At 37.7% G+C, this 25,525-nt stretch overlaps 1 protein-coding gene across 1 annotated transcript in view; it reads right to left on the bottom strand.

Moving 5' to 3' along the window:
- Positions 1 to 271: 271 nt before the first annotated feature.
- ZCCHC2 (zinc finger CCHC-type containing 2) overlaps positions 272 to 25,525 on the bottom strand; it is a 42,851-nt gene continuing 17,597 nt past the window's right edge. Inside the window, exons 3-14 of the mRNA XM_074146621.1 lie at positions 25,428 to 25,504; positions 22,845 to 22,916; positions 19,462 to 19,574; positions 17,460 to 17,554; positions 14,138 to 14,221; positions 12,348 to 12,405; positions 10,266 to 10,404; positions 8,679 to 8,743; positions 7,694 to 7,788; positions 5,009 to 5,137; positions 2,800 to 4,308; positions 272 to 1,777 (exon numbers count right to left, since the gene is read on the bottom strand). Of these exons, the coding sequence (XP_074002722.1) occupies positions 1,710 to 1,777; positions 2,800 to 4,308; positions 5,009 to 5,137; positions 7,694 to 7,788; positions 8,679 to 8,743; positions 10,266 to 10,404; positions 12,348 to 12,405; positions 14,138 to 14,221; positions 17,460 to 17,554; positions 19,462 to 19,574; positions 22,845 to 22,916; positions 25,428 to 25,504 (2,504 nt within the window). The 3' untranslated portion in view covers positions 272 to 1,709. The remainder of the gene's footprint in view (positions 1,778 to 2,799; positions 4,309 to 5,008; positions 5,138 to 7,693; positions 7,789 to 8,678; positions 8,744 to 10,265; positions 10,405 to 12,347; positions 12,406 to 14,137; positions 14,222 to 17,459; positions 17,555 to 19,461; positions 19,575 to 22,844; positions 22,917 to 25,427; positions 25,505 to 25,525) is intronic.

The following is a 25,525-nucleotide window of genomic DNA, read 5'->3' as shown; positions in this document are numbered from 1 at the left end:
TTAACACCCTCACTTCAACTCAAACGCAGTTCATTCATTTCAAGTGGTCCAAAAATACCCAGATCAAATAAAAATTTTAATCAAAATAATTTTCATTTACTACTTAAACTTTTTTTTTAAATTAAAGCTTTCATCTACCTCCCTCCCCATTCCCCCCCTCCAAGAAAAAAGTTTCAAAATGTACACTGGTGCTATAAATATAAATGCTACCTATGAAGAAATGTAGTAATCAAGCTTTTTTTTTTTTTCTTCAAGTTTTTTGTTTGTTTAGCAATTTATTATACGACTGAACCAAAGATTGATTTTATTTCATCCCTCTACTGGACACCAGGTCTGATTTTAAGAAAAAACGTTTCTGCCATGAACTGTGAGGAATGCCAAACCTTATGGATATACAGTGGTAGTTGTTCATCGGTGTTGAATGCAGCAGTCAAAAAATACACTCATCTTCCAGATAACCTCAGTGCACTTTAGGAAATCAAATATTACCTGGAAGCAATTTAGTACATATATTGGCTTTTAAAAATAAAATAAAAAATACAGCAGCATTAAACTTACTTACTCATGATACTGACATGATTAATACCATCTTAACACTCATTTCAGTCTTTCACATTATACCGTAATTACGCATAGTGGTAAATCGTTATAAAATAGTGACTTTGCTATTTGGTAGACAGGTTCTAATACTAATACCTGACTATTTTGTAGAAAACCATAGCTTTTGTTCAGTTTGAAATAAAACATTTACATTCTAAGTACAATGCAACACTGTAATAGTTTAGGAAAAAATACTCAATCAAGTAATGTTCATTCTGTGTTGACACAATGTAGAATAGCTTTAAAAAAGGAAAAAATGCTGTCAACTTTCATTACAAATGCAAACACACTGAGTACAACATTCATACCATTTTTTTTTCACCTTTGTTGCTGAACATACAGGCTAAAAAGCTACAATGGAAGAAAAATCCATCAATTTAAGCTCGTTCATTTCTCTAAATCTGTTCCAGTCCACACAGTTTCAGCTCCTTCCTGCTCTATGTATTTTCATTTATTTGGGACTCAAGAGCTGTGTATATGTATTATTATCAGATATAGTACACATACAGCATTGTGTGTTCCTTTGGACTCTCCTAACAGGACTTTTGAACATGTCCCCTCAATTCATGAGCATTAATTTAGAGTACGGGCAGGGTCTGTATGAACTGCTAAACACTCATGCAAGTCCAACGAATCCACGTGGACAAACAAGGAAAGAAAACAAAACAGCAGCATAAGGATAACAGGGAGGGAGGGAAGAAGATTGTGGTGGGGAACATGACCAAGTTTCTTCTTTCACCATATGGCTGCTCCACCAGTGATGTCAGAGGTCAGAGGACTTTTTTTTTTTTTTTTTTTTAGAAAAAAATGCAGTAAACATTGCACATGTCTCAAGTCTTCAGTGCAAAAGCATGGTTCGAATGCTCTTTTGATTGTTTGGCTGTGTGTTTGAATTACATGCATTACGCAAGCCTTTTGTAGAACCAGGAGGAGACCAGGGACTCAGCTTTCTTCTTTTGAATGGAACAGAGGTGCAAAAGCAATGAAAAATTCCAAAAGAATATAGAACGGGGAATGTCCCAAAACACAAGACCAACCCCCCCGCCCCCACACACACACCTTCCCCCAATTTCCCAAGCTTCAGTTTAAGTAGGCAATGTTTACTTGTTTCAGTCTGCAGAATCCAAGGTATCATTGGAAGGGGGAGGGGGAGGTGCGTATCTCAGTCTGTAAGTGCCTAAAACAGGAAAGAGAACTACTAAGTCACTGCTCACAATTAAAATGGATCACAAAACCACTACAAGGTATCAAAATGGACATGCTCTTCAAAAGGCACTATCATCCTCCAGTCCTTTTAAAGTAGTCCTAAGATTTTATACTATTTAATTTCATTTGCTTGCTAAAACTGTTAAGTTTAAAAAAGATACAGATTGTAGATGCAGGAGACTTTACCTCTACTGGAAAAATGCAAAGAAAAGACGACCCCCATCAAGGTTTGTCTTTTCTGTTCCAATCTGACCAAACAAGTAAAGTCAGAATGGGCACAGGCCAAGAATCAAACATAGTTTATGCTCTATGCAAACACTGCATTTTCCCAATTCTTCTGGATGGAGAGAGAAACGGCGTATGAGACTGAAGCCATTCCTTTGATTTTCAGTTCCAATTGGCTTCCGCGTTTTTGCTCCAACTTGTCTGAAAAGTTAAAGCATGTTTCATTCCTCTATTGCATGATGGGGCACAGAAGGATGGCTGTTTGTGCAAAGGTAAGCCTTAGAAAAGTTCATTTATCAAATGGCCAGTCTGTTGGTCTTTTTCTAAATCCTCACGTTTTAAGAATCCAACTTTGTATCAAAGACAGTAATTGGTATCGTTCACTTTTTGCCAATAGATTCTCTCCGAAAAAACACTGAATGGGAATGGAAAAATTGAAACAACATGCAAGTCTCAACATAATGCCAAAACCACATCAGTGAAAAAAGAATGACAATTTAGGACTGATATAGTTTGACTTCCCAGCTCCGAATCATTCCCATTTTCAACTTCACGCTGTGAACCCAGTTCCCTTGCACTGTTCTACAGAATTTTCAGGCAGAGATAAGATACTTTGCAGTTTTAGAGCAGGTCACTAGTGCACAACCATTTACACAAAACAAACACACGCACGCACACCTTTCTGCAAGACCAGAAACAGCACATTCAGAAAGGTAAAGAGAAACTGCTAAACTCAAAAGCAAGTCCGCTGGGAGTTATCATGATTACCTTGTTGACTGGCCTCCATGGATGACTGCTTACAGTCCTGCGCATAGTGTCCACTTACACCACAATTGTAACATGAAACGTTCCCATTCTTCTTGGGTCCCGACCCATTTGTGTTGGCAACTACGTTAGGTGCTGGATATACAGGATAGAACCTCCCAAATCCTGCCATCTGCTGCATACCATAGTTGGCTTGGCTCCCCATCACTGGGTCATGCATAAGCCCGTTTGCATATGGAGACTGATGCAGGAAGAAAGGAAGTTGTGTTCCATTGCTTTGATGTGCTTGATTGAGGTAGCTGCCATTGCAAAGGGATGGCAGAGTGAAGAAAGATGGAACTCTGTAGACTTGTCCATGAAGTGGGTTATGATAAAAATAGCTATTAATCTGAAGGCTTCCATTGGTCCCACAGCTACACCTACGTCCGCAAGAACCGCAAGGACCAGATCCCAACTGCTGCGGAGGTAACATTGTCCCATTAGTGTTATTATTTCCAACAGCGTTTATGTAGGATGTGCTGTCACTCTGTGCAGTGCTGTGTGTTAAAGCAGGGCTCGGGCTGGGGGCAGGGCCTGGCGTATGTGTAGGTATTGCAGGAGGAACAGTGGACTGGACCTGACCAACACCTAAACCAGCTGACTGAGGTGGAGAGGAAGTAGCTACAGTGTTTAGCACGTTTGTATTCTGGTTGGGCAACACACTGGTAGCATGAGGACTGCCTGGCAAAGCGTATGAAGCTGGTGGAGGTGGTGGTGCTGCTGTGGAGAGACCAGCTGCTGGAAGAACTACCTTTAGATTGGTAGGCTGAGGGATTGCTCCTGGGTTTCCCTCAATGTGAGGCACCATTTGATTCAGTCCTACCACCTGGGATGCAGGTTTTGTGATGGGATCTGTAGTAGGAACTGGGGATCCTGGGAAACTACCTGGATTGTGGACTGGGATAAAGGCAGTATTTGGTGATCCAATACTCAAGTTTCCTGTCGGCTGCTGCGGTCCATTAACTGTGCAACTTTCCGATGATCCCTGTGGAGAGGGCATTTTCAATCTATGTATTGCCAAATGCAAAGCAGGGCTACCAGGCTGGACAGAATGTGGAAGGAAAGTGGATGGGACCGGCAAAGGGGAAGCCATCAGCTCAAGGCGTTTCTCAGGTTCACCAGAGGTCACTGGGCCCATTCCACCAGGAGGTGAATTTGCAGACTCTCTCACTGGCGAGACAGCAACAGGCGTGGTAACAAGCATTCCCATCGTTTTACCATCTGCAGATATGGGTGGCGGGACAACTGCTTCAGGCTTTTGGGCAGCGCTGTGCATCACACAGTGTAAGGCAGGCATGAAGGAAATATGTTGAAACTTTGCATTCAAAGGATCTTCTGGAAGGCTTCCGTTTTCATTGTTCACTGAAGAAATCTGAGCAGATGACTTGTTCATATTTGATGAACTGACAGCACTGTAGCCTGTAAACCTGGTTGTATTTTGATTCCCAGAGTCCTCAGAATTGCTGTCTGTATCTGTGGAGACAAAAGCATTTGTCAGTCAGAAGAACAAATCTGAAACAATAGGGTCATGCCCTGGACTCATTTCATTTACCCATATAAAACTTCCTAAGTTTGATAATGCAAATGACAGGTATGTCTTCCCAAATCATAATAACTTTGAGATTATTTTCATTCATCCAAATCAAGCTAGGTCAACCTCTATGACTTGCCTGTATCAAACTGCCCAACTAGCTACTGTGCCTTGGACTTCTGCATATCTGCAAATGCGAAGAGTAGGACATAGACTGAATTAGGAATTTGCATCTACCTAGGAAGACATTAACACAGCTTACTCAAATTTGGAAGGAGCGACAAATTAAACTGTCAATACAAAAAGAAGGACCTCTCAGACATGCCACACATAATTCAATATAAAACCAGTCCCTTTTTCATGCCAAAGCTTTTCCCATTGCTGTACTGCTGAAATTGCTCTAGGCCACCGTGGTCAGAAAACTACTACATGTATGTAGTAATCTAAAACTCAATGGTATTTAAAACAGTTCTGCTATTTGCTAGAAGCCTTCAAACCGTCCAGTCACAAAACCCACAGAGCAAAACGTGTTCTATGGCTAGTACAGAAATAAAAGCTGCTAATAAAACTGAGAAACTAATAAAAATTAATACAAGAAAGAGATTAGTCTAGGAATTCATGCACGCTCTCCATAAATACAACCTCTGTCTTTTTCTTCTTCACTATCAAAGCTTTCCCTCCCATCATGTCGCGGACTAGAAGGAGAACTGTAACTTTCAGATGACGTTTCTCCACATGTATCATGACCAGATCCAGCGTCCAAATTCAGATCTAAAAATAAAAATTGGCATTTTTATTTTTAATCTCAGTATATGGAAGTGAGGTTATTTTGGGTTGGTCACATCTCACGCTAGTTCAGATTTTTGTTTGTTCCCACTTAATTGTATCTGTCCCCGTTATTCCTAACATTCCCACTCCCAGCAGTCAGGACTGGTCGTGTCCCTGAATTTGTGATGACTGAATCCTTGGTGTTAAAGTTGATGACACTGAAAATTCCTACTTAGGCAAAGTAGTGAAAAGAATGATCTTCATTAATAGATTTGGTGATGCTTATACCAAATTGTACTACAATAATAATTTCCTCTGAATGGTAGCGACCAAACGTTTCGCTTCAGAGAGGTGCAATACCCCTTGGTCATACCAGCAAAGGCAGAAAGCTAACTCAGCAGGCAATATCGAAATAACACACCTTTTCACAGTTAACTCTTCCGGAACAGGCTTTACGCAAACTTTTCCTTTAAACGGGTTTTGTTAAGAGGTGAACTAGAAAAGTGTAAAATTGTTTTCTAAATTCCAAATGAGATCATGGGAAACTAATTTGCTGGAAACCAGCTTTCAGGGAGGGTTTAGATCCTGGATTGAATTCCAGTAGGTAGCTAGTATGCTCTGGCTTTCAAGTTCAGCCTCAGAGGTGAAGGAGCAAGACAGATGCGTCCTCTCTCAGAACGTTTGCCAGGCACTAGCTGCAAGGAAACACCAACCCCCAATACCTTAGTTGGCAAAACTCCAGGACAAAAATTAGAACACTATTATTTATTTTATTAGTTCTAATAAATTATTATTTTATTATTGCTATTGCCAGTATAACAGGTTGGGATAAGTCATCAAAAAGCTGCCTTAATGCTTCAATTCTTGAAATAATTTCCTGCATTAAACCTTAACTGGTCAAATTATTTTAAGAAGTGTTTTGAAGACCTAATATAACCCTGGAGCAGCAGTGTCAACCTCACATCACTGAAAGCAAGAGTGCTAGTCACAAAGTATCAACTCTTGAAATTTACAAGTGTAACTGATGACTCAGAAAAGCTAAAAATAGGGAGGGGAAAAATAGAAGAAAACATGATGCAGTTAAGAGGTACTGACTCAAAATAGAGCATTTCAAACCAAGCCTGGATATATAAAGCTAGGCAGAGATTCAGACTGCAACATGAAATTTTTTTCTTTGGACTATGTCTCCAATAGGGGTATCTCAAAAGACATTTTGAAGTTTGTACACAAACATACAGCTAGAAAGCTCATCTCTGAGCAGGACTTAATTGCTTCTAGTCTCTGTGGGTTGCAGTTTGTCCTTGAAGAGGCTTTAACTAGCCAGTAGTATCAGACAGGCATTTTCGCATCTGTAGAGCAGTAGGTAGTGAGCAGACAGAACTCCTAATGCAAAGCATTCCCTATTCAACTTTGTACCACCTCTTAAAGTTATCATCAGTTCATAAAACCTCAGTGTGTTTTGCCTGACAGCAAGAACAGTAATCAATCAGAAGCGTATGTGGCAAAGCTGTCCTGTAGAGCACATTTTCTACTTGTACAGACCTTAGCTATAACTTTCTAAAATTGTCCTGCTTTCGCTAGGTTTGTGAACTGTGAATTCTTAAAGTTTTAGTCAAATATGGTTTTTAGAAGGTAACAAAAACTGCCCATAAAACACGTTACAATAATGGGACCTTCCTGGAACTCTCAATGGTGAGAAGTGGTTAGAAGAATGAAAGCTTAATCAAGACTCGTACCCTGAGTGGAAGCAAGACAAGGCACTCTGTAAGAGTCCTTTCAACACTTATGCCAACCAGGTGGTGTAGAAAAAGGAAAATTCTTTGTCAACTTTCTGTCACGAGAACCAAGTATAAGAGAGGCAAGGCCACAACTGATACTGTGATCCTAGAAAAATTCAAGATGGCAAAGTCAATGGGTAATGTAGCCCTTCAGAAATTTGTCATAAAGCTTGGAGACTCAATTTACTAGAGGAACACAAATATCATTTTGTCTTATAATTGACTGATGTACACAAGTCTTGGCCTAGACACTAGATTTGGCTAGATTACCCAGAGCTGAAAATGCTGTTAGGGTAGCATACACAGTTCTATGCTGTAGCTCAGCAGTCACTTGGTTTACACACCACGACCATCAATGGTTTGCACCAGAGGGTTTTTATACAGGTTCATCATGTGTCACTCCACAACAGCTGAAGAAACTAGGGAGCTGCAACAAGAATGCTAATGATGAGATGCTGGACTCCGCACACTCAGACTGCTAAATTTCATATAAAGTAGCCAAGTTTCTGCAACTACTATTCCACATAAGACAACTTATAGAGACTTCACTAGGATTTTTCCAGTTATACATGAAAAGAGACATACCCTAAGCCAACTGCATACAGAAGACTGGAGTCTAGCATGTTCAACACAGCCAGTCAAAACACAGACTAGACAGCCAACACGCTGACTTGCACCAAACCAGATTTCAGACTTGTGATTTCCCCTTCACTGCAGAACAATGAATAAATCAGCAAAGCTGGAAATTCTGTTTCTTACAGCTTGTGAAAAAACATCTTACCTTTTGCTGTACCTGTGCGGATGTGCTGTGATGCTGCAACTCTAACACCATTAGTCCTGTTATTCAACCGGCAGTCAGTTTTCTTTGCTTTCTCCCTGTGTAAATAATTTTCATAGTTTTTTTTCCAAATGTATGGGCCCAAATAACCAACCATAAATGAATTTATAATGCCACTGTAAACAAAGGCAGTGACTCAGGCCAGAAATGTATATTTAATAGATATAACAACAAAAGTAGACAATAAACGAATCAGTAAAGGCTGCTAGTGCAATATACCAGGAACTAAACTGCAAATGGTGTTAATAAACACTGTGGATAAAGATCTAAAAAAGAAAACACACAAAAAAAAGAAACACTGCAGCTGATGCTAAAGTTGTCTGTGAAAGCTAATGCACAAAATGCAGCTGTATACCAGACTAGTATAAAAGCATCTGGCTACAGAGTAACAAAGTGACAGAAGTCAATTTGGAAGTAGGCAGAATGTTAGATAAGGGTGAAAATGTTTTCACTTCTCACAGTACAGGATTGTGTAGCCCACAGGAAGTTCTGAAGCCCTTTGATATGCAAATTAAGTTCAATAAAACATTTCAGCAAGTTACCACCCACTGCATAACGTTAAAGGTTGCTGTCAATCCTTATTTGATTTTCAGTGTTTTCTGGACAGCTTTAAACCTTTTAACTTTCAAATAAAAATAATGGGAAAAAAGGCAATTCAGTATTGGTAAAGAGCCTACTTCTGCTCCTTCATCTTTTTGCTAAATGACAACGGATATTTTGAGAAACGAAGGCATTTAATTATATTCTATTTTTCACGTTACTTCTTTTCAGAAGATAAAATAAGGATTTTTTCGTAGAATGGCTTTACACTATGCCGTATCTTGCTCCACAATAGCAAGACAAAGCACAAAATTGATTGTAGACTCTGTTTATCAGACTGAATGCATTACACTTCCTTTCTGGATTACTGGTTACATTGGAAACCTACTTTTCCAGCTGTGGCTTGCCTTTCTTCTTGCTTACTGTAGACAGACTTCGTTTTTCCGTTGTATGCTAGACAGAAAATACAAAGATGCCAGTCAAACAACAGAATTTTTATCACGAAACTCAACAAAATAACCCTTCTAGACTGATAGGTCTGTGAGCCCAAGACTAGTGCACTCACAGGTGCTATTACCATACACAACTACTTGTACGGTGCATCCAGGCCTTCAGAATAATGCATCTTATCTTGCACTTACGCTATTATCAGCAAAACACTCAGCAAATACATACTTGCAAATATTCTGAAGAAATCAATGAAATTTTTGTTTGCATGCTGTCTTTCCTCTCAAGGATAAAAACAAATGTGTTTCATCACATACCCACTAAAAGGCTAATCAGAAGGTTTGAGGGGCTACAGAATTTATTTATTTAAATGGAATTATTTGATGGTTGGAGGATGGGAAGGACATGTGGCAAATTATTTTTACATAGAGACAAAGCAGGTACCCAGCCTTAAACTAAAGGTTGCTGCAAAACTAAACTCTAGAATACAACCTGGAAGCACATGAGAAAAAATATAGCATCTGCATAATTCTTGAAGTATACTATTACTAGCTACTAGTAATATCTCATATTTGGCAAAGGAGTAATATTTATGAAAACTCAGCAGTAATTTCCATCCAAATATGCTGTATTTGGATATTCTTTAAATAGAAAGTCGCTTTTCCTCTGCTTTAGTGTATTAATTTTTTTCTTGCCTCGAGCTTGCAATATTTCAAGCTTTGATGCAGTCTACCATTTAATCTTAAGAAGCAAATCTCAATTCATCACCCTGCTTCGTTAAATAAGGAAACTGTTTTTGTTTGGCTTGCTATTCCCCACATAATAATAGCCAAATACTCCGTGCAGAGTAAGAGTAGTATTACTCAGTTCTAGCCTTCAAGGTTTTTCAGATGTAAGCAGTGAGCAACCTTCCCTCCCCCAATTTCAGTAGATGATTTTATTTGTAAATTATTATTCTTCTCAACTATACTCACACCAAAATTGACCACTGAAGAGAAACAAATCTCACAAAAAGTGCATATGTACCTAGCTATTAACTTCTCTCAATAAATATTAATACTTAAGTTACTTCGATAATGTAGGTAAGATAGAATATGTTTAACCTGTTATCCCTACTGCAGTATTAATACGGTTTGGTTAGTAATACAGCTTTGTAGTTTGTTCCTTGCAATAACATAGAAGTTCCCCATTAGAAATCAGGTGTTCTAAAATTCTCTGATGACAGTATATTACAATAACAGTAAAGTGTATGATTACAAATGAACACTAGACTTTTCTGATTACTTATATCCTATTGGGAAATTTTATTTACAAATTCATAAACAAAACATGCAACTTTATGAGGCATTAGTAAGTAATTATGAGGGGGTTTCTAATCAAGAGAGATCAGTAGCAACTTGAACTTTGAGACTTATTTACAGAATTTTAGCAAGGCTCGTCATCTTTTAAAGCTAAATCTGATCACGTGTAGTGGAGAGTCTTCTCAAATGTCTTAGAACATTGCTTTAAAGAGAAAACAGCAACACACCTGGTCAAGTAGGTTTGTACAGTGCTCTGGGTGCTGCTGGACAATACAGCTTTTTCTTCTCCAGTCCATTACCCCATTTTGCTCAGAGTGCTGTATGTTAAGGCTATCCAGTGAAGAACATTTTGCACTGCTAGTGCTGCTAAAAAAAACCCAAACAAACAAACCAGTTATGCTGAGGTGAAGAAACTTGCAGGCTTTTCCGACCAACATACATATTATTGCATCATGTTGGGAAGCTGTCATATTTTGCTTTCAGAAAACTCTAGAAATTCTCAAGACATTTAAAAGACGTAAATTACAGGAGTTCTTGTGCTCTAAAGTTACACTAATATTATGAACATAATTGAAGTTCCCTTTTCCATTTGTCTACTATAATTTGAAGCAAAATTCAGAACAACAGAATTTGTAGAAAACTGTACTTGAGAAGAGTTTCCATGGATATTTCAGCACACAAAGTCTTTTTGTTTGCTTTTTTCATACCAGACGTGGGGAAATTTTCCAGATAGAAATGTATTCTGAATTCATCTTCTTTCTTTCTTATCATTAATGACAAAACTGGAGTTACTTTGTAATGCCTACTTCACGAGACATTTAAGAAAAGAAGATCATACTGCAGCTGTGTTTGAATTTCAAAATGGTCATCTTGCTTTATATTTTTACCTTCAGGATTGCTAGTTTTGTGTAGTGCTGGGAAACCAGGACTGCTAGTTTTGAGTAGTGCTGGGAAAGGGGAGCTGCATTTGACATTTACCCTGGACCTTATAACGCTTATACTGCAGCTTCCCCTAACAGCAGCCACTCAGAAGCAATATTTAACTAAGTCTGAGAGCACCGGTCAACAAAGACTGCTAGAAAAACAGTCAGGGCTCTGGCAGAGTCAGCAGGGCACGTGGACCTATAAACTTCTCATCTATTGTTCAAAACTACACCCTACTCCTGACTAGATGCTAAAAACAAACAAACAAAAAAGTTAACACTTTTAAATTCTTATCAAATGCTGATAATTGGAACTGACTTTTAATTCAGGACTGCTGGCAAAGCTGCACCATGACGGTTACTGCAATATGAAATGTTACTCAGTTCTCATGATGGCAGAAATCTAGCTCACTCCAAAGCACGAGACATACTGAAGTTTCAGTAGCTAGATACCAGATAACTCTAGAAATAAGTGCTCAAACTACTTAAAAGATGTACAATAGAATATTAAAAAAATAGTTTAAGAAAATGGTGAGAACCCAAGGTGGTCTCAAAATACAGACAGGAGCCCATGACTGCAGGGTCATAAGCAAGGTCACTTTAGAAACTTCAGCCGAATACAGTTAAGCGAATTCACTGCCAAATCTGCAGTCATTTCATCTAAGCTGTGATATTATTAAATTTTTTATTTCAGATGTCCAATCTCATTCCAACCGGTAAATTTTTGAACCTTTTGTTCAAAACAAAGGCTGCCATACTGAATAAAAACAAAAGGTAGACAGATGTAGCATACAAATTTTCCTGAAATGTACCAATGCTATTTGAGATGAACTCTCTTGACAATTTTATACATATTTAAAAGAGAAAAGTTTCATTCAGTGCTATTTCTTTAGAATCCATAAATGGCACATAACGCCAACAGGAGAAGATTAACAGACCTCTAGCAGTCAGGTAATAAACACATTTTCCCTTCTTAAACAAACAGAAAATAATAGCTAGCAAAAGGAGTTTCTATCACAGAAGTTTGTGGAAAGGCCTGCCCCTGTCTTTCCTACCTGAGGGACAGATCTTAAACTACAGTCAGCTTTAGTATACTTTATTATACAATCAATAAGAAAAAGACTTTTTTTTTTCATTACTAACTATGTGCTAGTAAGTTCGGATCACGCTCTTATGACTTTATAGTAGGCTGTATATCCACTGGTATAAACAGAGATTTTGTCAAGATGACATTCTCTTCTTGAAGAAATATAAGTTTAGAGTAAGTAGGAGGGTTAAAAGACAAAACAGAAACAAACCACTAACATTGTTTTGTGCTATGTTTGTATTCTAATAACTGTAATTCCAGGTAATGTAGCATGGTCACATTACACTCCTAGTACCTACTTGGCAACAGGACTTTTTCCATTATGTTTCTTGTGAACTGCTGCGTGTTGCATTACATCTGGAAAAAAAAACACCAAAGCATAATTTCAATAGCAATTCCTACTTCCTCTTTTAGATCAATCCAACAAATTCATCTTTCCATCATGACCAGACACTTAGCAGAAGACATTTCTGTTAAATAGGCTAGGCTTAATTTACAGTGCTGAAATTAACAGGTGTCGCATAGAAGACAGATCAGTTTGTACAGACGGTATAATCAAGACTCTTTACCCTCCATTTCACAGAAGAATGAAACAGAAAAATAGGAACTATAACAACTGTTCATGTTTGCTCACCTCTATATTTAAACATAAGGATTGAACGTGTTACTAAGTATCACGGAGTATGAAAGGATGGAGAGAGAAGAAAGGATTCAGCTAGAAGAGTACAGAATTTTGTAATTTTTTCTGAATTGCTAAAATTTATCTCAAAACCATGTCACAAGTCTTACAAAGAAATATTGCATTCTGAACCTCAAAATTCACCCTGCAAGTAAAGCTTCACAAATTACACTGGACATAAAACGAGATACTGCCTCAAATAAGAAACAAGAACTTCAGAGACATGGTCTACCCCTTTCTTTAAGGCAACTGTTAAATTTTAACAAAACCAACTCCTCTTAATTTCAACTGTTGATGATCTTAGCCTTCTTGGTAGATATCATTCTGCCTGAACTCCTCTCAGTGCTACACAGAAGTCCAAATTATGATTTAAAAAATTTTTAAAAATTACAATATTTAAACTTCTGATAGCACTTCACTGAAACAGCAAAATCGGTGTTCTGAAACGCATTTTCAGTTTCATCAGGTGAACAGATTTATTTTTTTAAAAGACTAGTATATAAACCAATATTTGCAAAATTTCCAAATATATGGTAAATGTACTTGCTGCATTCCAAACTCCAAAGAATAATACGGTAATGATATTTTTAAATAGGACAAAGCTGTCTGAACTGTGTATGTGGATTACTGATGGCACACAGGATGGACCGCAAACAACTTATTAATGCATAACAAGGTAACAGTGGTGTCATTCCATGAAAGCTAGTGTAAGCGTTCAGTGGTTCATTTTCACTTATCAGTCCCATTTCTCATCCTTTCCACCTACCAGAAGCTTATACTTGTTCACTACTGAAAACAATGGAAAATTGGTTTGCCATGCCTTTCAGAATTAAATGACTGACCAGCCACTAGGCTGCTGCTTCCACGTGAACTGTTTTTGAGGTATCTGGAAAACACCAGCTTTCAGACTGTAATCGATACTCCCTACAGTCCTTAACAGTCCTTATTAACAGTTCAGAGTATAAAAGCAGCATAGGTTAAGAAAACTTCAACATCCTTTCTGTGTAAAACTAAAAACTAGCCAAATTTGGCACATTTAATGCAAAACTGCCTGCAACCCTTGAAATGCTGCACTCAGTTTTTTTACCCTGGTAACTGAAGAATACCTAAAGACATTAAAAGCTACAAACAATCTTGGCTCAAGTAAATCGTAAGGTATATCTTCCTGGTTGCTCAGCTCAGCTGTGAACTTCTGCCTCTGAGCTGTCTATGAACACTCCCACTCCTTGGATTACGCAGCAACCTCCTAAAGAAACTGCTGAAATTATACAAAAATTCTTCATTTACAAAGCAGATTTCATTCAAATCTCCCAGCTCTGTACCAATGAAGAAATCAGTCAACTCTATGATTTCCAGAACTGAGTGTGGTAAAATTTCTCAGAGAAGAACCACCTTTGAGTACACAACTACCTTCCTCCTGACTTGAAGCTTCTGAACTGTCCTCCTTGAAGTGTTCTGGTGCCTTAACCGTCTTCAAAGAGGGTTGTAAGTTACCTGCAGAGAATAAAGTTCACGTAGTAACTTTATAGATCTTGAACAACTAGACAGTTCCTGAATGCTTGCACTAAACTGGAAGCTAGGGAAATGGAAGACTGAACTTACTGGTTTGTGTGTGACAATAATTTGAACATTGTCTCCTTCAAAGCAGGCCATCTCCAAGAGTAAAGGCTCTCTGAAGGTACTTTTGTTTTGAAGAAAAGAGTGTGCAAAACAATTTTAAAGCTATGGTGCAATTTCAAAAGGTTGGAATTGTGATTATAGTATTAGAAATATCCCTATTATCCTGTACTTCAGACTTTTTTTATAATCTGAAGCAGGAAATAGGAGGAGATCAGTGGTAGTTACTAGAATTCTGCTACAACAAGTTACACTCCTCCATTGTCAAACGATTCACCTGCCAAAAGAGACCAAAGCTAAAGTCTTCTAGTGCCCTTAACACAGTCCTCACACACAGTTTTTGCATGGATGGAAATAGAAGTGGCAATAACATTTATAGTTTTGTTGCAAAAATACCACTGCCATGCTCTAAAAAAGGACTAAGTTTGGTAACAAATCTGCCTTTAGGAGTCTACTCTTTCCCTCTCAAAAAGTTCCAAGTTAGTGCAGGTAAAAGCATCTGAAAGCTGCTGCTTAGGAGATTGAAATGTGAATAGGAAGATCCTTCTGAACATCATCTGCATTGAACATACTAAGCCCCCAGAGATAATGCTCTAACAAAGTCTGATGGAATCAAAAGTCTACTCCAGACTGAAAAAGTGTCTAAAATAACTGACATTATGAATCAGGGAGGGAGCAAATTGGCTTCCTCCTTAACGGAACCATGGCAGCATAATTACGCTTACTGAGTATGTTATTTAGTGTAAGATCCCAACTACTATTTAAGGTATAGAGACCCATCACTGAACATAGAATTTATTTCCACTTAGGTTTTATTGAAACAAAACCCTTCAGAAAGACTGAATATTTTTGTATTTCCATGAAGAGACATTTTTATCCCCAACTCTAAACAGTGACTGAAGGCTAATTTAAACCCCAACTGCTCTGTCTGCCAATTAATTCTGCACAACCATTTGAGAACTATGCAGAGATTTTTCTTAAAGATACACTTGCCCCCAACACTGTCATCACATTCAAAATATGCCACCATGAGCTAATGTCCAATTGAAAGTATTACCAGGATTTCAGGAATCCCAAACAAGAAACCTAGCTCACTACAGGTGGCCTCTGTGTTTTTTCTATCTGAGACAGTCATCCCGTCCCTCTTCTCAAAAGAAAAACAACTATGCTTAGGTTTATTGCACTACTTGTCTTCACAAAACTTTTTCTTAATATCTAACTCAATGTCAGGGCCCTGAACCACACCAACAGGCGGGCTTTGCAACCTCTTCCTCTGCCTGTGCTCGAGATCCGATCTGATACTGTGCAGTTTTGCAATTTTGGGTGAGACTGCCGGAGAAAGTACTGACAGAAGCCTCATCCGGGGCTTCCATCCTGTGGCTTGGGAGCCACATTTGAGCTCGGGCCCTTGCTTGGGGTGCACTGCAGCCATGCCTGTGCCTGGCCAGGTACCTTGCTGATCCTATTCTTAACCCTGACCTACTGACTTGTTTTTCTGCCTTGACCTCAGACCTGTCTCACTGCTTTGGACTTGTCTGGTAATCACCAGATTCTTGCCTGATCCTGGTCCTAATCTTCCTCATAACAAGTTAAGCCCAGTTCTTTCTGTCTTATCCATCAGAGAGAACAGATCATCCTCTTTACATTATGACTCTTTGGTATTTCAAGACTTAAGTCATCTCCCATTGGAGTTTTTCCTCCTCTCTGCTAAACAATTAAGTTCTTCATCCTATCTGTCATGCATTGTAGACCTGACAAATCTTCATGAACTTTCATGTAACCCATTATTTATTATTATACAAATTATGTCCCATTTACAATCACATTATAATCTGTAAGACTTCCTGCAGAATGACAGTTGTTCATTTTACCCTTCTAATCTACTTATCCTGCAGATCATTTCTGCCCTGCACTAACCCAGTCAAGTCTATTGTGGTGGAATCCAGCACTGATTCTTTTTCAGATTGTTTCAAGTTATAATAATGTATAACAATGCATTTCCAAGTTTTTCCCACCTAGATTTAGTCTGTAGACCAAAATATGCACACCCTGTGCAGTGTGCCTATCATTAACATGAATCTTTCTGGACTTCGGAAACTCCTTCCTCCCCATGGTGCCTTTCATTACAACAAAGTTGTCAGAATTTTCACAGCAGTAAATCCCAGCCAGTTTCACAACCATCCTGGACCTCACTAGCGTAACTTTTTCAGGAAACTGTCATATAAGAATGTTATAAGTGTTATTGAAAAAAAAAAAAAATATCACAAAACGACCTAAAGTTTCTATTCCAATCACAAGGCCTCTATCTGATCATGGAAAGAATAGATTTCTGTCACAGATCATACCCATCATTTCAAATTAAAGCCAGCCATCAATGCTTCTATTTTCTTCAGAGCACATATGAGCAGTCTGTTTGAAAATTCTAACTTATTCAATTCCTCACAAAGGTCTACTGCAAGTTCTGAGGCAATGGCCTCACAGTCAGTGCTTTAACCGTCATGGTGTATAACACGCACTGAAAGCAAAAAAAATTCAACAGAAACAAAGACCGCATCCTAAGGCATCCACACAGAGAAGCTGTATTGTTGTACAATTTTTAATACACAAGCAGGTAAGAGGTCCTCCAAGGAAATCTCTGCAATGCAAATGCTCTGAACAAGATTCTGTACGTTCTGAAATTAGGATTATCCCACTATTTATGTACTATATACCCCAAATGAATCTTAGTTTAAATATCAAGACAAACTCTTCATCTCCAAAAGAAACCAAATAAAAAACAGATGGGATTTTTTGGGTCAGCTCAGGCTTTTTGTTCCAAAGTTTAAGATTTCTTAAAAGGAAAAAGTCCCAAACTGTTGCACATACTCAATTCATAATTACCTATTTTAACAGCATGATGGTACAGAGGAGAAGAAAGAAAGAAAAGACGACAAGCTGATGCTACATAGCATGTTCCCACTGTCGAAAGCACAAGTACACGCTGAAGCGACTATTCATTGGCAGAGTTCAAATATGACCAGTGAACAAATAATTATAAAAACATAATTAGGCACGACAGGAAGAAGAGTGTTTTATAGACTTTTGTTATATAAAACAGTATTAGGATATTTCTTACTGTGAGTGTGCAAGGATTCTGATGAAATTGATTGGAAGAAGTTGTATACTCTCTGATTCTGCAGAAAAGCTTGCGATGTATTTGAAAATAGCTGCCTGAAATTTAAGTGAGAGTTTGTTAAACTCTAAGTAATACTCCATAGGAAGAATACAATACCATTTAAGAGCAAAGGAAGCAGTTCTTAAGATGACCAAACATTTGAACTTGCATGTTAAGCATAAACAATTTTAAATGTTACTTTTTGAGCTTTGTTGTTCAGTACTAGTGTAAGGTTGGAGTACAGCCAGTACAAGAAACTGGTATGATTATCTTTTTCAATTAAAAAGGTATGTGCTTTTGAGCCATCCCAATTCAAACATTTTAGCCACCTGTAACATTTAATCAAAGAGGAGTCTGGAGTCAAAAAAGCACTGGACTTGATATTTTTAACATTTAATTTCCCAAAACAATGTACCTGTTCCTTCAATACACTTAAATACACTTGGTTAAATACAAAGTTGAATTCACCTAAAAGTCAGTATTTCATAATTATCACTAAAAGTAAAGAGTGTGATTCTCAACACTGCTCTGCACTGGTTTGAGTCTGTTCCCAGGAGGACAGCGACAACTTCTATTAGCTTCAGATATGAAAACAGGCCAAGAATGAATGGTTTTCACATCCCACACCAAGTTTTCAGTTATTGCTTGTCAGGAAGCACTACTCTAGTTCTATTTTTTGGAGGTGGGGAAGGGGAGAGCAATTTTTGGCAACTGGGCACATACTTAAGACCCCCAAATAAACATATATTTATGCTAAACTGATACTGTAAGAAAACTAGATTTGTATACAGTAATGTTATTATCACAAGATTATTCACGTAACATTCCAGTATAGTCACATCTTAGCTTGCAAATTATAATTATAGTTCCATACTTTAACATGGTTGGGTATGTTTAAAGGTTACCCTCAAACTCAATCTCTTGGGTTTGTAATTACTGTGCAGTGAGGCTTCAAAACTCTTCTGTATTACAGGTATGTTCTCTTCAGTCAACCTCTATTTAACACGTTTATTAATTTAAAACCAAAATGCTTATTAGCCAAAAATTGTTTGCATGGATTTAGTTTTTGGCTTGACAATCAAGCCAATAAAGATAGACAAATAATATTACAGATCAAAATAAAAGAAAATTGGGAAGGGAGAGGCTGAGGCACACAACAGCTCTGTATCTTCTATAGCTAAGCTATGAAGACAAAACCCAAAGATTCAACATGCTTGGACTTGCAGTATATTCTGAGTAGGAGCTTGAAAAGCGGTGTCTGATTCTTCAACAATTACCCTAGATCAAGAGACACTACCTAACCTGATGAATAATTTGTTTTGACCAAGGTTGAAAAACCCTGACAGGAAAGAACAAATGTAACAAGATACCTGTAACAAACAAAAAGAATAGGGAGGCCCACCCAAATTCATATTGCTGTTCTGAGTTACAGGGTTTGACCAACACGTCCCACATCCCAGCAAGCACCCTCATTGCCAGATTGTCGGTTATGAGGTATGGGCCATTTTCTTACAAATGTGTGAGCTACATTTAATTTTATATACATGCTTCACTATTACTGTTTATTCTTTTCCAAATTCTGTTATGTCTCTCTATCCTGTCATAAAATTAGAACATATGTGCTTTGAGTTACTGTTTCTAATACTTCTAAATATACCCTTGTCTAACAGAACTAAAACCCTCACTGCCAATCGTTGCTATATAATGCTGCTCAGGAAAAATATTTCATAATTCCATGATTACTTCTAAAGGCATAATCCATTAAATTTTAAGAAGTCTCAATTTAAAGGTTAAAAAAACCCAAAACTTTAAGGGTATCTATTTCATCACTGCCTTCCCATTTTCATTACAAGCTGCATTTAGACAGCAGAATTTCCACTGTCCCTAAACATCATCCAGCTTAATTCAGTCACTTTTCAGGTGATGCATTTTAGGTTATGTGCTAAAATATTAAAATATTTACCTGATTATTGGCTCAAGATCAGCATGCCTTCGTTCTTCCCTCTTCTGAAAACCCTGATTTAGTGCTCTTAAAATAGTCTTGTCAAATGCTTCAGAAGACAGTTCCTTTGGGAGCTGAGAAAAAGGTTAATGTTAAAAAATGAGTAGTTGACATTTTAAAGACTATATTTGTTCACCATCAATCTTTATATCTTTTGGTATCAACAAGAAACCCCTACTGTTCCAGTTTGAGTAAATTAATTTACAGACTAAAGGTACAGCAAATCATCATAACTTAGTTTTGCTAAAGAAACACTTTGATATAAAGCCTTGCATCAAATCCAAGCGTGACTGTTTAAAGAACTACAGTCAGAAATTTACCAATGCTAAATTTGTTTCCAGAGTAACTTCCACCCCTTTTTGATTTATTTCTTTAAATCTTTCACACACAGAAAGCAGGTCTGAAAATAACATTAAAAAAAATTACCAGGAAGGACTGAATGCACTGTACTCAGTATCATCACTTAGCTAGATTAAATTATTTTACAGAAACAGGAGTAGAAAGGATACTGTTTCAGTTATATAATACACTAGACTGGGCAATATTGAGATTAATCAATAGTAAGTCCTTCTCCAGTTGCCATTAACACTGAAACCTCTTAAGAAAATTCATTATAACTGTGTCCAGTGCCAGTATTAAGAGGTGAGGTCTTCTGATGTTCTAGTTTAGAAGGCAAAATTCTTACATCTAGAGAGCATGTATATTTTAAATGAAAAATTTTCCCTAGAACAAAGATTTTTCACATTTACCATTTCCAAAATAATGTACTTAAGTACATGAAAGCTGATCAGATTCATTACCTTATATTAAAAAAAAAAAAAAGTATTTTAATTTTGGGGCAATTAGAAGTAAACTGCCATAGCAAAAATGCTTTTTCCTAACATTAAAAGCTATTGCGAATCTGGTTAACATCTGCCATCAGTTATGCTCAACAGCACTAAGCAATTTACACTACAGCAGCATCTTCCTTTTGCATATCTGGCATACACCCAATACAGAGTGCCAGCTGGATATTACATCCTGCTAGTGGTACAACAGCAACGCACTATGTAATCCTTTCACTGAATGAAGTGCTAGTAATAGGGAGACACTATGTCTAATGTAGATAATTGCTTGGTGACATACATAAAAGAACTTCTGGAATCCAAGCAGGTAGGTGCTGTTATAGCGTTAGATTAGTACAGTGCTATAGCATCTGAAGCATATTAGATACAAAACCAGAAATAAATGCTGAAAGCAGCTGTTCTTAACTGACCCCTCCAGCTTTAATATGTGCTTATTAAGGAACTCTGAAGAATTAGTCAGTATTAACCAAAAAGGTGTCAAAAAGTTACTGCAGAAGCATGGAGACGAGCAAACCTACAGTCCTGATGTTTTGTATTTAAATGTGTCTCTGGGAACAGCCACAACATTTTTTTCTTTAAAATTTTCATTAAAAGGAATTCCTTCTGTAGTTAAAGATTTAGTTATTTGAACCCAAGATTAGGTGCTTAACTTCAGGTAATGAGATAGACTCGTTACTTATAAGCTTATTAGTCTTTCCACATATGTGGGTAATTTCCAACATGCAAAGAACTTTTTATGCTTATCACTAAAGAGAAGGCGCTCTTTAACTACAAAGCATCCAAGTTATCCCATTTACCACCTTAGTTTTTCCCATCAATGCTTCTATTATGAAACAATTTTTACAGTTATCTTACTCCTCTCACCCATAACGTTGAAAGTTCCTATCAAGTATTTTGACCATTCTTTTCTGTCCTTAGGAAATAGAGCATACTACTTAACAATGCCATGCAGACTGGAAATAAGAACAACAAAAAGCCATATGCAAGCGCGTATGAAGTGGACAGCATTCGCACTTCTACAGTGCTTTTTAAATCAAGGTCCAAGTTTTATCCTGCTTTATTTAACAATTCTCTCTTCTCTACTTACAGCTATTAAACCAACACAAACCAAATGCATTTTTCAGCTGTGCACATTCTCCACAGAACACCTCAGCAAGCTCATAGCAGCCTGTGCCTGTCTTCCTCTTGTCCTGCCATCTTCAGTGTATCTAGACTCTGCTGGAGCAGTCAAGCCAGCACATGGAACACTCCATTATCTTTAGAGCTGCCATCAAACTAGACAGTTCTGCAACATTTTGGATCCTGTCTATTTTCCTGGCTCCTCCTCCTCCTGGCAGGAAGTAGGTTCTATATCAGAAGATAGGTTCCATATCAGAAACTGGTGCTCATCTTTACTTTACAGGTAAGAGACCAGGAGGCATGCAGTTGAACACTCATCCCAGAGCTGCATGGGATCTGGTATGATAGTCCTGCTTTTAAAGTTATCTTCAGGAACAGATGCATGCACCCTATGTTGTGGGGTACCCCATCTGCAACCAGATGCAACCAGGTGTCAAATCCTCACAAATCAATGTCTGGGAATACCTAGTTCCAAGAGTTCCAACTAGATTAAAGCAGCAGTGAATACTCACTGCTTCGTTTCTACAGCATTGGAAAATACAATGTTGATAAGTGAAACAGCGAACAAGACAATGACCTTTGTACAGTAACTGACGTTCCAATTGCAATTAACACTGCAGTTAAGAACACCATATGCCATCAAAACATGCCCAAAACAGATCTTTCATTAGTGCCCTGAACAGTGAGGAATTTTAATACAGAATCTTCCAGAATAGGTGAAACCCAAAAGATTAGACACTGGCAACAAAACACCCAGTTCAAGGGTCTACACGTGGTCTCATGGGGTCTACATGTGGCCTACGCACACAAATGCATTCCCTGCTTGGGGTCAGGGGGGAGAACAACGTAGAGAACTTTTACGTCTTTTAAACACACACACGGCACAAATGGTTGCTAGATTTTCCTCAAATTTAACTCCTTGTGACAATGAATAGGCCTGCTTTTTTACTACTGAAGAATACAACTGTAAAATTAAGAACTATTATGCTTATGGCTCTGCCATAACAAATGATACTCTCCAAGGTTATTCTACCAGGGACGCCAATAAGCAAACGAGCAGTGCTTGTAACTCTGTGGGGAACATTAAAAACTCATCTGGTAGTTTTATGGTAGTTCAATTAAAATTATAAGAGCAATTTCAGATGAGACAAATGACCTCCTCCTGGGAAAGTCCTCAAACATTCTGTTGAGCTGCTTCATCTGTCACGCTGCTCCACCACAATATATATGGTTTGAACAGTTAATACAATTGTGAAGTAGAAAAATCTAGTGGCATGCTTCTGTTTCTGTAATTACACCCCAGAAATCACCACTCTCCTACACTACTTCTGAAATTATAAACCTGATATGTATTGAAATATAAAAGTAGTGTTTACATACTTTCAGCAGGAATTCCTGAAGCTCCTGGTGTGTTTTTGTTACACATGTTACCGAAAGATCGGACCAGATTACCTAGTAAGGAAGGAAAAGAGAATGAAGAAAGTTTGTTTTTCCAAATATCCTACCAGTTAGCTGATCCTAACATTTCCATAAATCTGACGATCTCAGTATAAGAGTCAACACTTGCAGATAAGTAAATACCAGGCAAAACAGGGATAATGGTGTACCTTTTCAAAGACTTACGCTAATTTTAAGATCAACTTCATGTTATTTACTCCCTTTCATGGCTAAAGGGAGTATGAACCAATTCAGGTGAATGCAATGAAGTCCCTAAAGATTAGCGACTTACTAACTCAGAAAGAAGCCAGGCAGAAGGCTCTGTAATTACAGTACAGGACTTTTATCAAACAGGTATCATTAGCTGCAAAAACCAGGTACCAGAAAAAAGGACTGTAGGCCAGATATAGTGGATTAAGCTTGCACTGCCACTATCATGAGTGGAAAAAAATAATCTCTCTTTGTTTATATTACCTATAAAATAATTTCATCTTCCTCAGGCTTGAATCTTACATGGTCACATAGAAGTTGTTGTAGGGTACAATTCATAAAAAGTACTGCAAGTTACTGAAGAATTACTCAAGAATCAGATGGCATTTTGGTATATGCTTCTATGAAGTTTCAGTAGCTTATTGTTCTGACACAACATGCAAGTAGTAAAACAGCACCTTCACATGCATATTTTGAGAAAAAAAGAAGTAAGCTTGGTTAGATGAGTGCTGCCTGGCTTTAAACCCGCTTCTGGTCTTAAGATTCCCATTACATGCATGGGAAGATTCTGTGTAATGGGAGTGGAGATGGCAATTATAAACATTCATTTACTCCCAAGAGTCAACAGAATAATGTCAACCACCAACTGCCTTCAGCATAGTCCCCAGAAATGCCAACTAATCTTCGTGCCCTCAGTTGGGAAGCCATGACTGTAATTGCTGTTATAACCTTAAAAAAGCAGTGTCTGGGCAAGCACAAAATGATCTGCAGTGAGGAGCACAGTATATACCTGCACAGATGAGGAGAGGAAACTCTTTCCTAAAAGAACTGAGGTGGAGGAGTTTCAAGCTTACTCAAATAGTTCCCAGAATATCTCCACATTCCCCCTTTAACAAAGAAATTCAAAACCACTGTCAAATCTGTCTACGTGCTGAATTTTCAAAATAATTTTTTGACTTTAAATATTGATAATCCATATGGGCATTCTGTACAACCCTCTCCTACCTACTATTGTATTTTACTTAGTACTCAGTTCACAGACTATTTGGACAAAAGATCTATGAAAAGGTTGAAATACTTGGGCAAGTTAACCTTTAAGACTTTGAAAACTAAATGCCACTTTACTGTCCTCAGCAAAAGAAGGGTGCAGAATTTTTTTACAAATTTTACCTTCAGGTATGATCAACAAGGTATCTGTTGCCACTACTTGAAGAACAGAAATACTATATACATCAATTTAACTCTAATTTTAAGCTTCCAGCAATAACTGAAAAGAAAAACCTGTAATTCACATCTATTAAAGGTCCCTTCCAATCTAGACAATTCTATGATTCTATGATTTAGAGAATACAATATCAAATTTGGGGATAAACACATCAGTTTTCAGCTTAAAATGGCATTTTTTTAAGTTTGTCTCTTCAAAGGGCTGCCATGACTCATGTCAAATGGTTATAAAGTTTGATCTAAAACATTCTTTTGTTTGCGAAAAAAAGGTAAAATTTAACTCTATGTTCAAATCTGGTATACTACCAGACTCACATCTACTGGCCAAATGACTCATAATGTTAGTCAGTTCTTGCTACGAAAATTACTACTTTGATTCAAGTAGAACACCACCACCAACGGCCTTAGCAGCTATTATTTAACACCTACAGGCTTTAATAGCAGACCTCAATACCCAAAGTTTCTCTTTCAAAGTAGTGTGAAGCAGTGTTTCACGTTTTGTTTAAAATCAACTCACATAATTGTTCCAAATGTTGCCTCTGGCTATTATAATACATGAAGACTATACTAGGTAGGCCTTCAAATTTGTTGACATTTTTTAGCTTGTTTGTTTTTACCTTAACAAATGAACTCCAAAGCAAACAAACAAAACAACCTCCAGTTTTGTCAAAACCCACAAGAACCATCATCTTATGCTAAACACTCATGAAAGAGACCTAAGGTGACCATATGACTCCAAGCAATATATAGCTGCAGAGACAAGAACTGTGCTCCTATGCGACTTGAACAATCAACTAGTTTTAGCATTTTTTGGTAATGCTTATCCCAAATTAGCAAAAGCCAAGTTCCCTGAAGTGATGTAACACACCCGGCTATGGCTGATGTTTTACACATTATGTCCACAGTTACATAAAACACCTGATCTGCACGCAGAATCCAAGATAATTATACGATAATTCCAAGAAGCTCTGAAGACCCCCACATAATTCAAAACTGCCTTCTGAGCAGGTATTTGAAACAAGCTGTATGTATCTACAATATGCAGATGTCATGAAGACAATTACTTTAATATTCTGGAGGTTATTTACTTACTTTGAACGTATACTCCAAATGTTTGTCAGCCCTTTTTCTTGGTACTCCTTTCAGGGTTATCTTCTCAATGTGTACAGCTGAAAGAAAAACACCTTACT

This window comes from Numenius arquata, chromosome 4 (genome assembly GCF_964106895.1).
Source record: "Numenius arquata chromosome 4, bNumArq3.hap1.1, whole genome shotgun sequence".
In the NCBI taxonomy this organism is placed as follows: domain Eukaryota; kingdom Metazoa; phylum Chordata; class Aves; order Charadriiformes; family Scolopacidae; genus Numenius; species Numenius arquata.
Note: the sequence above shows the minus strand (reverse complement) of the source record. Positions and strands in the feature narration are given on the sequence as shown.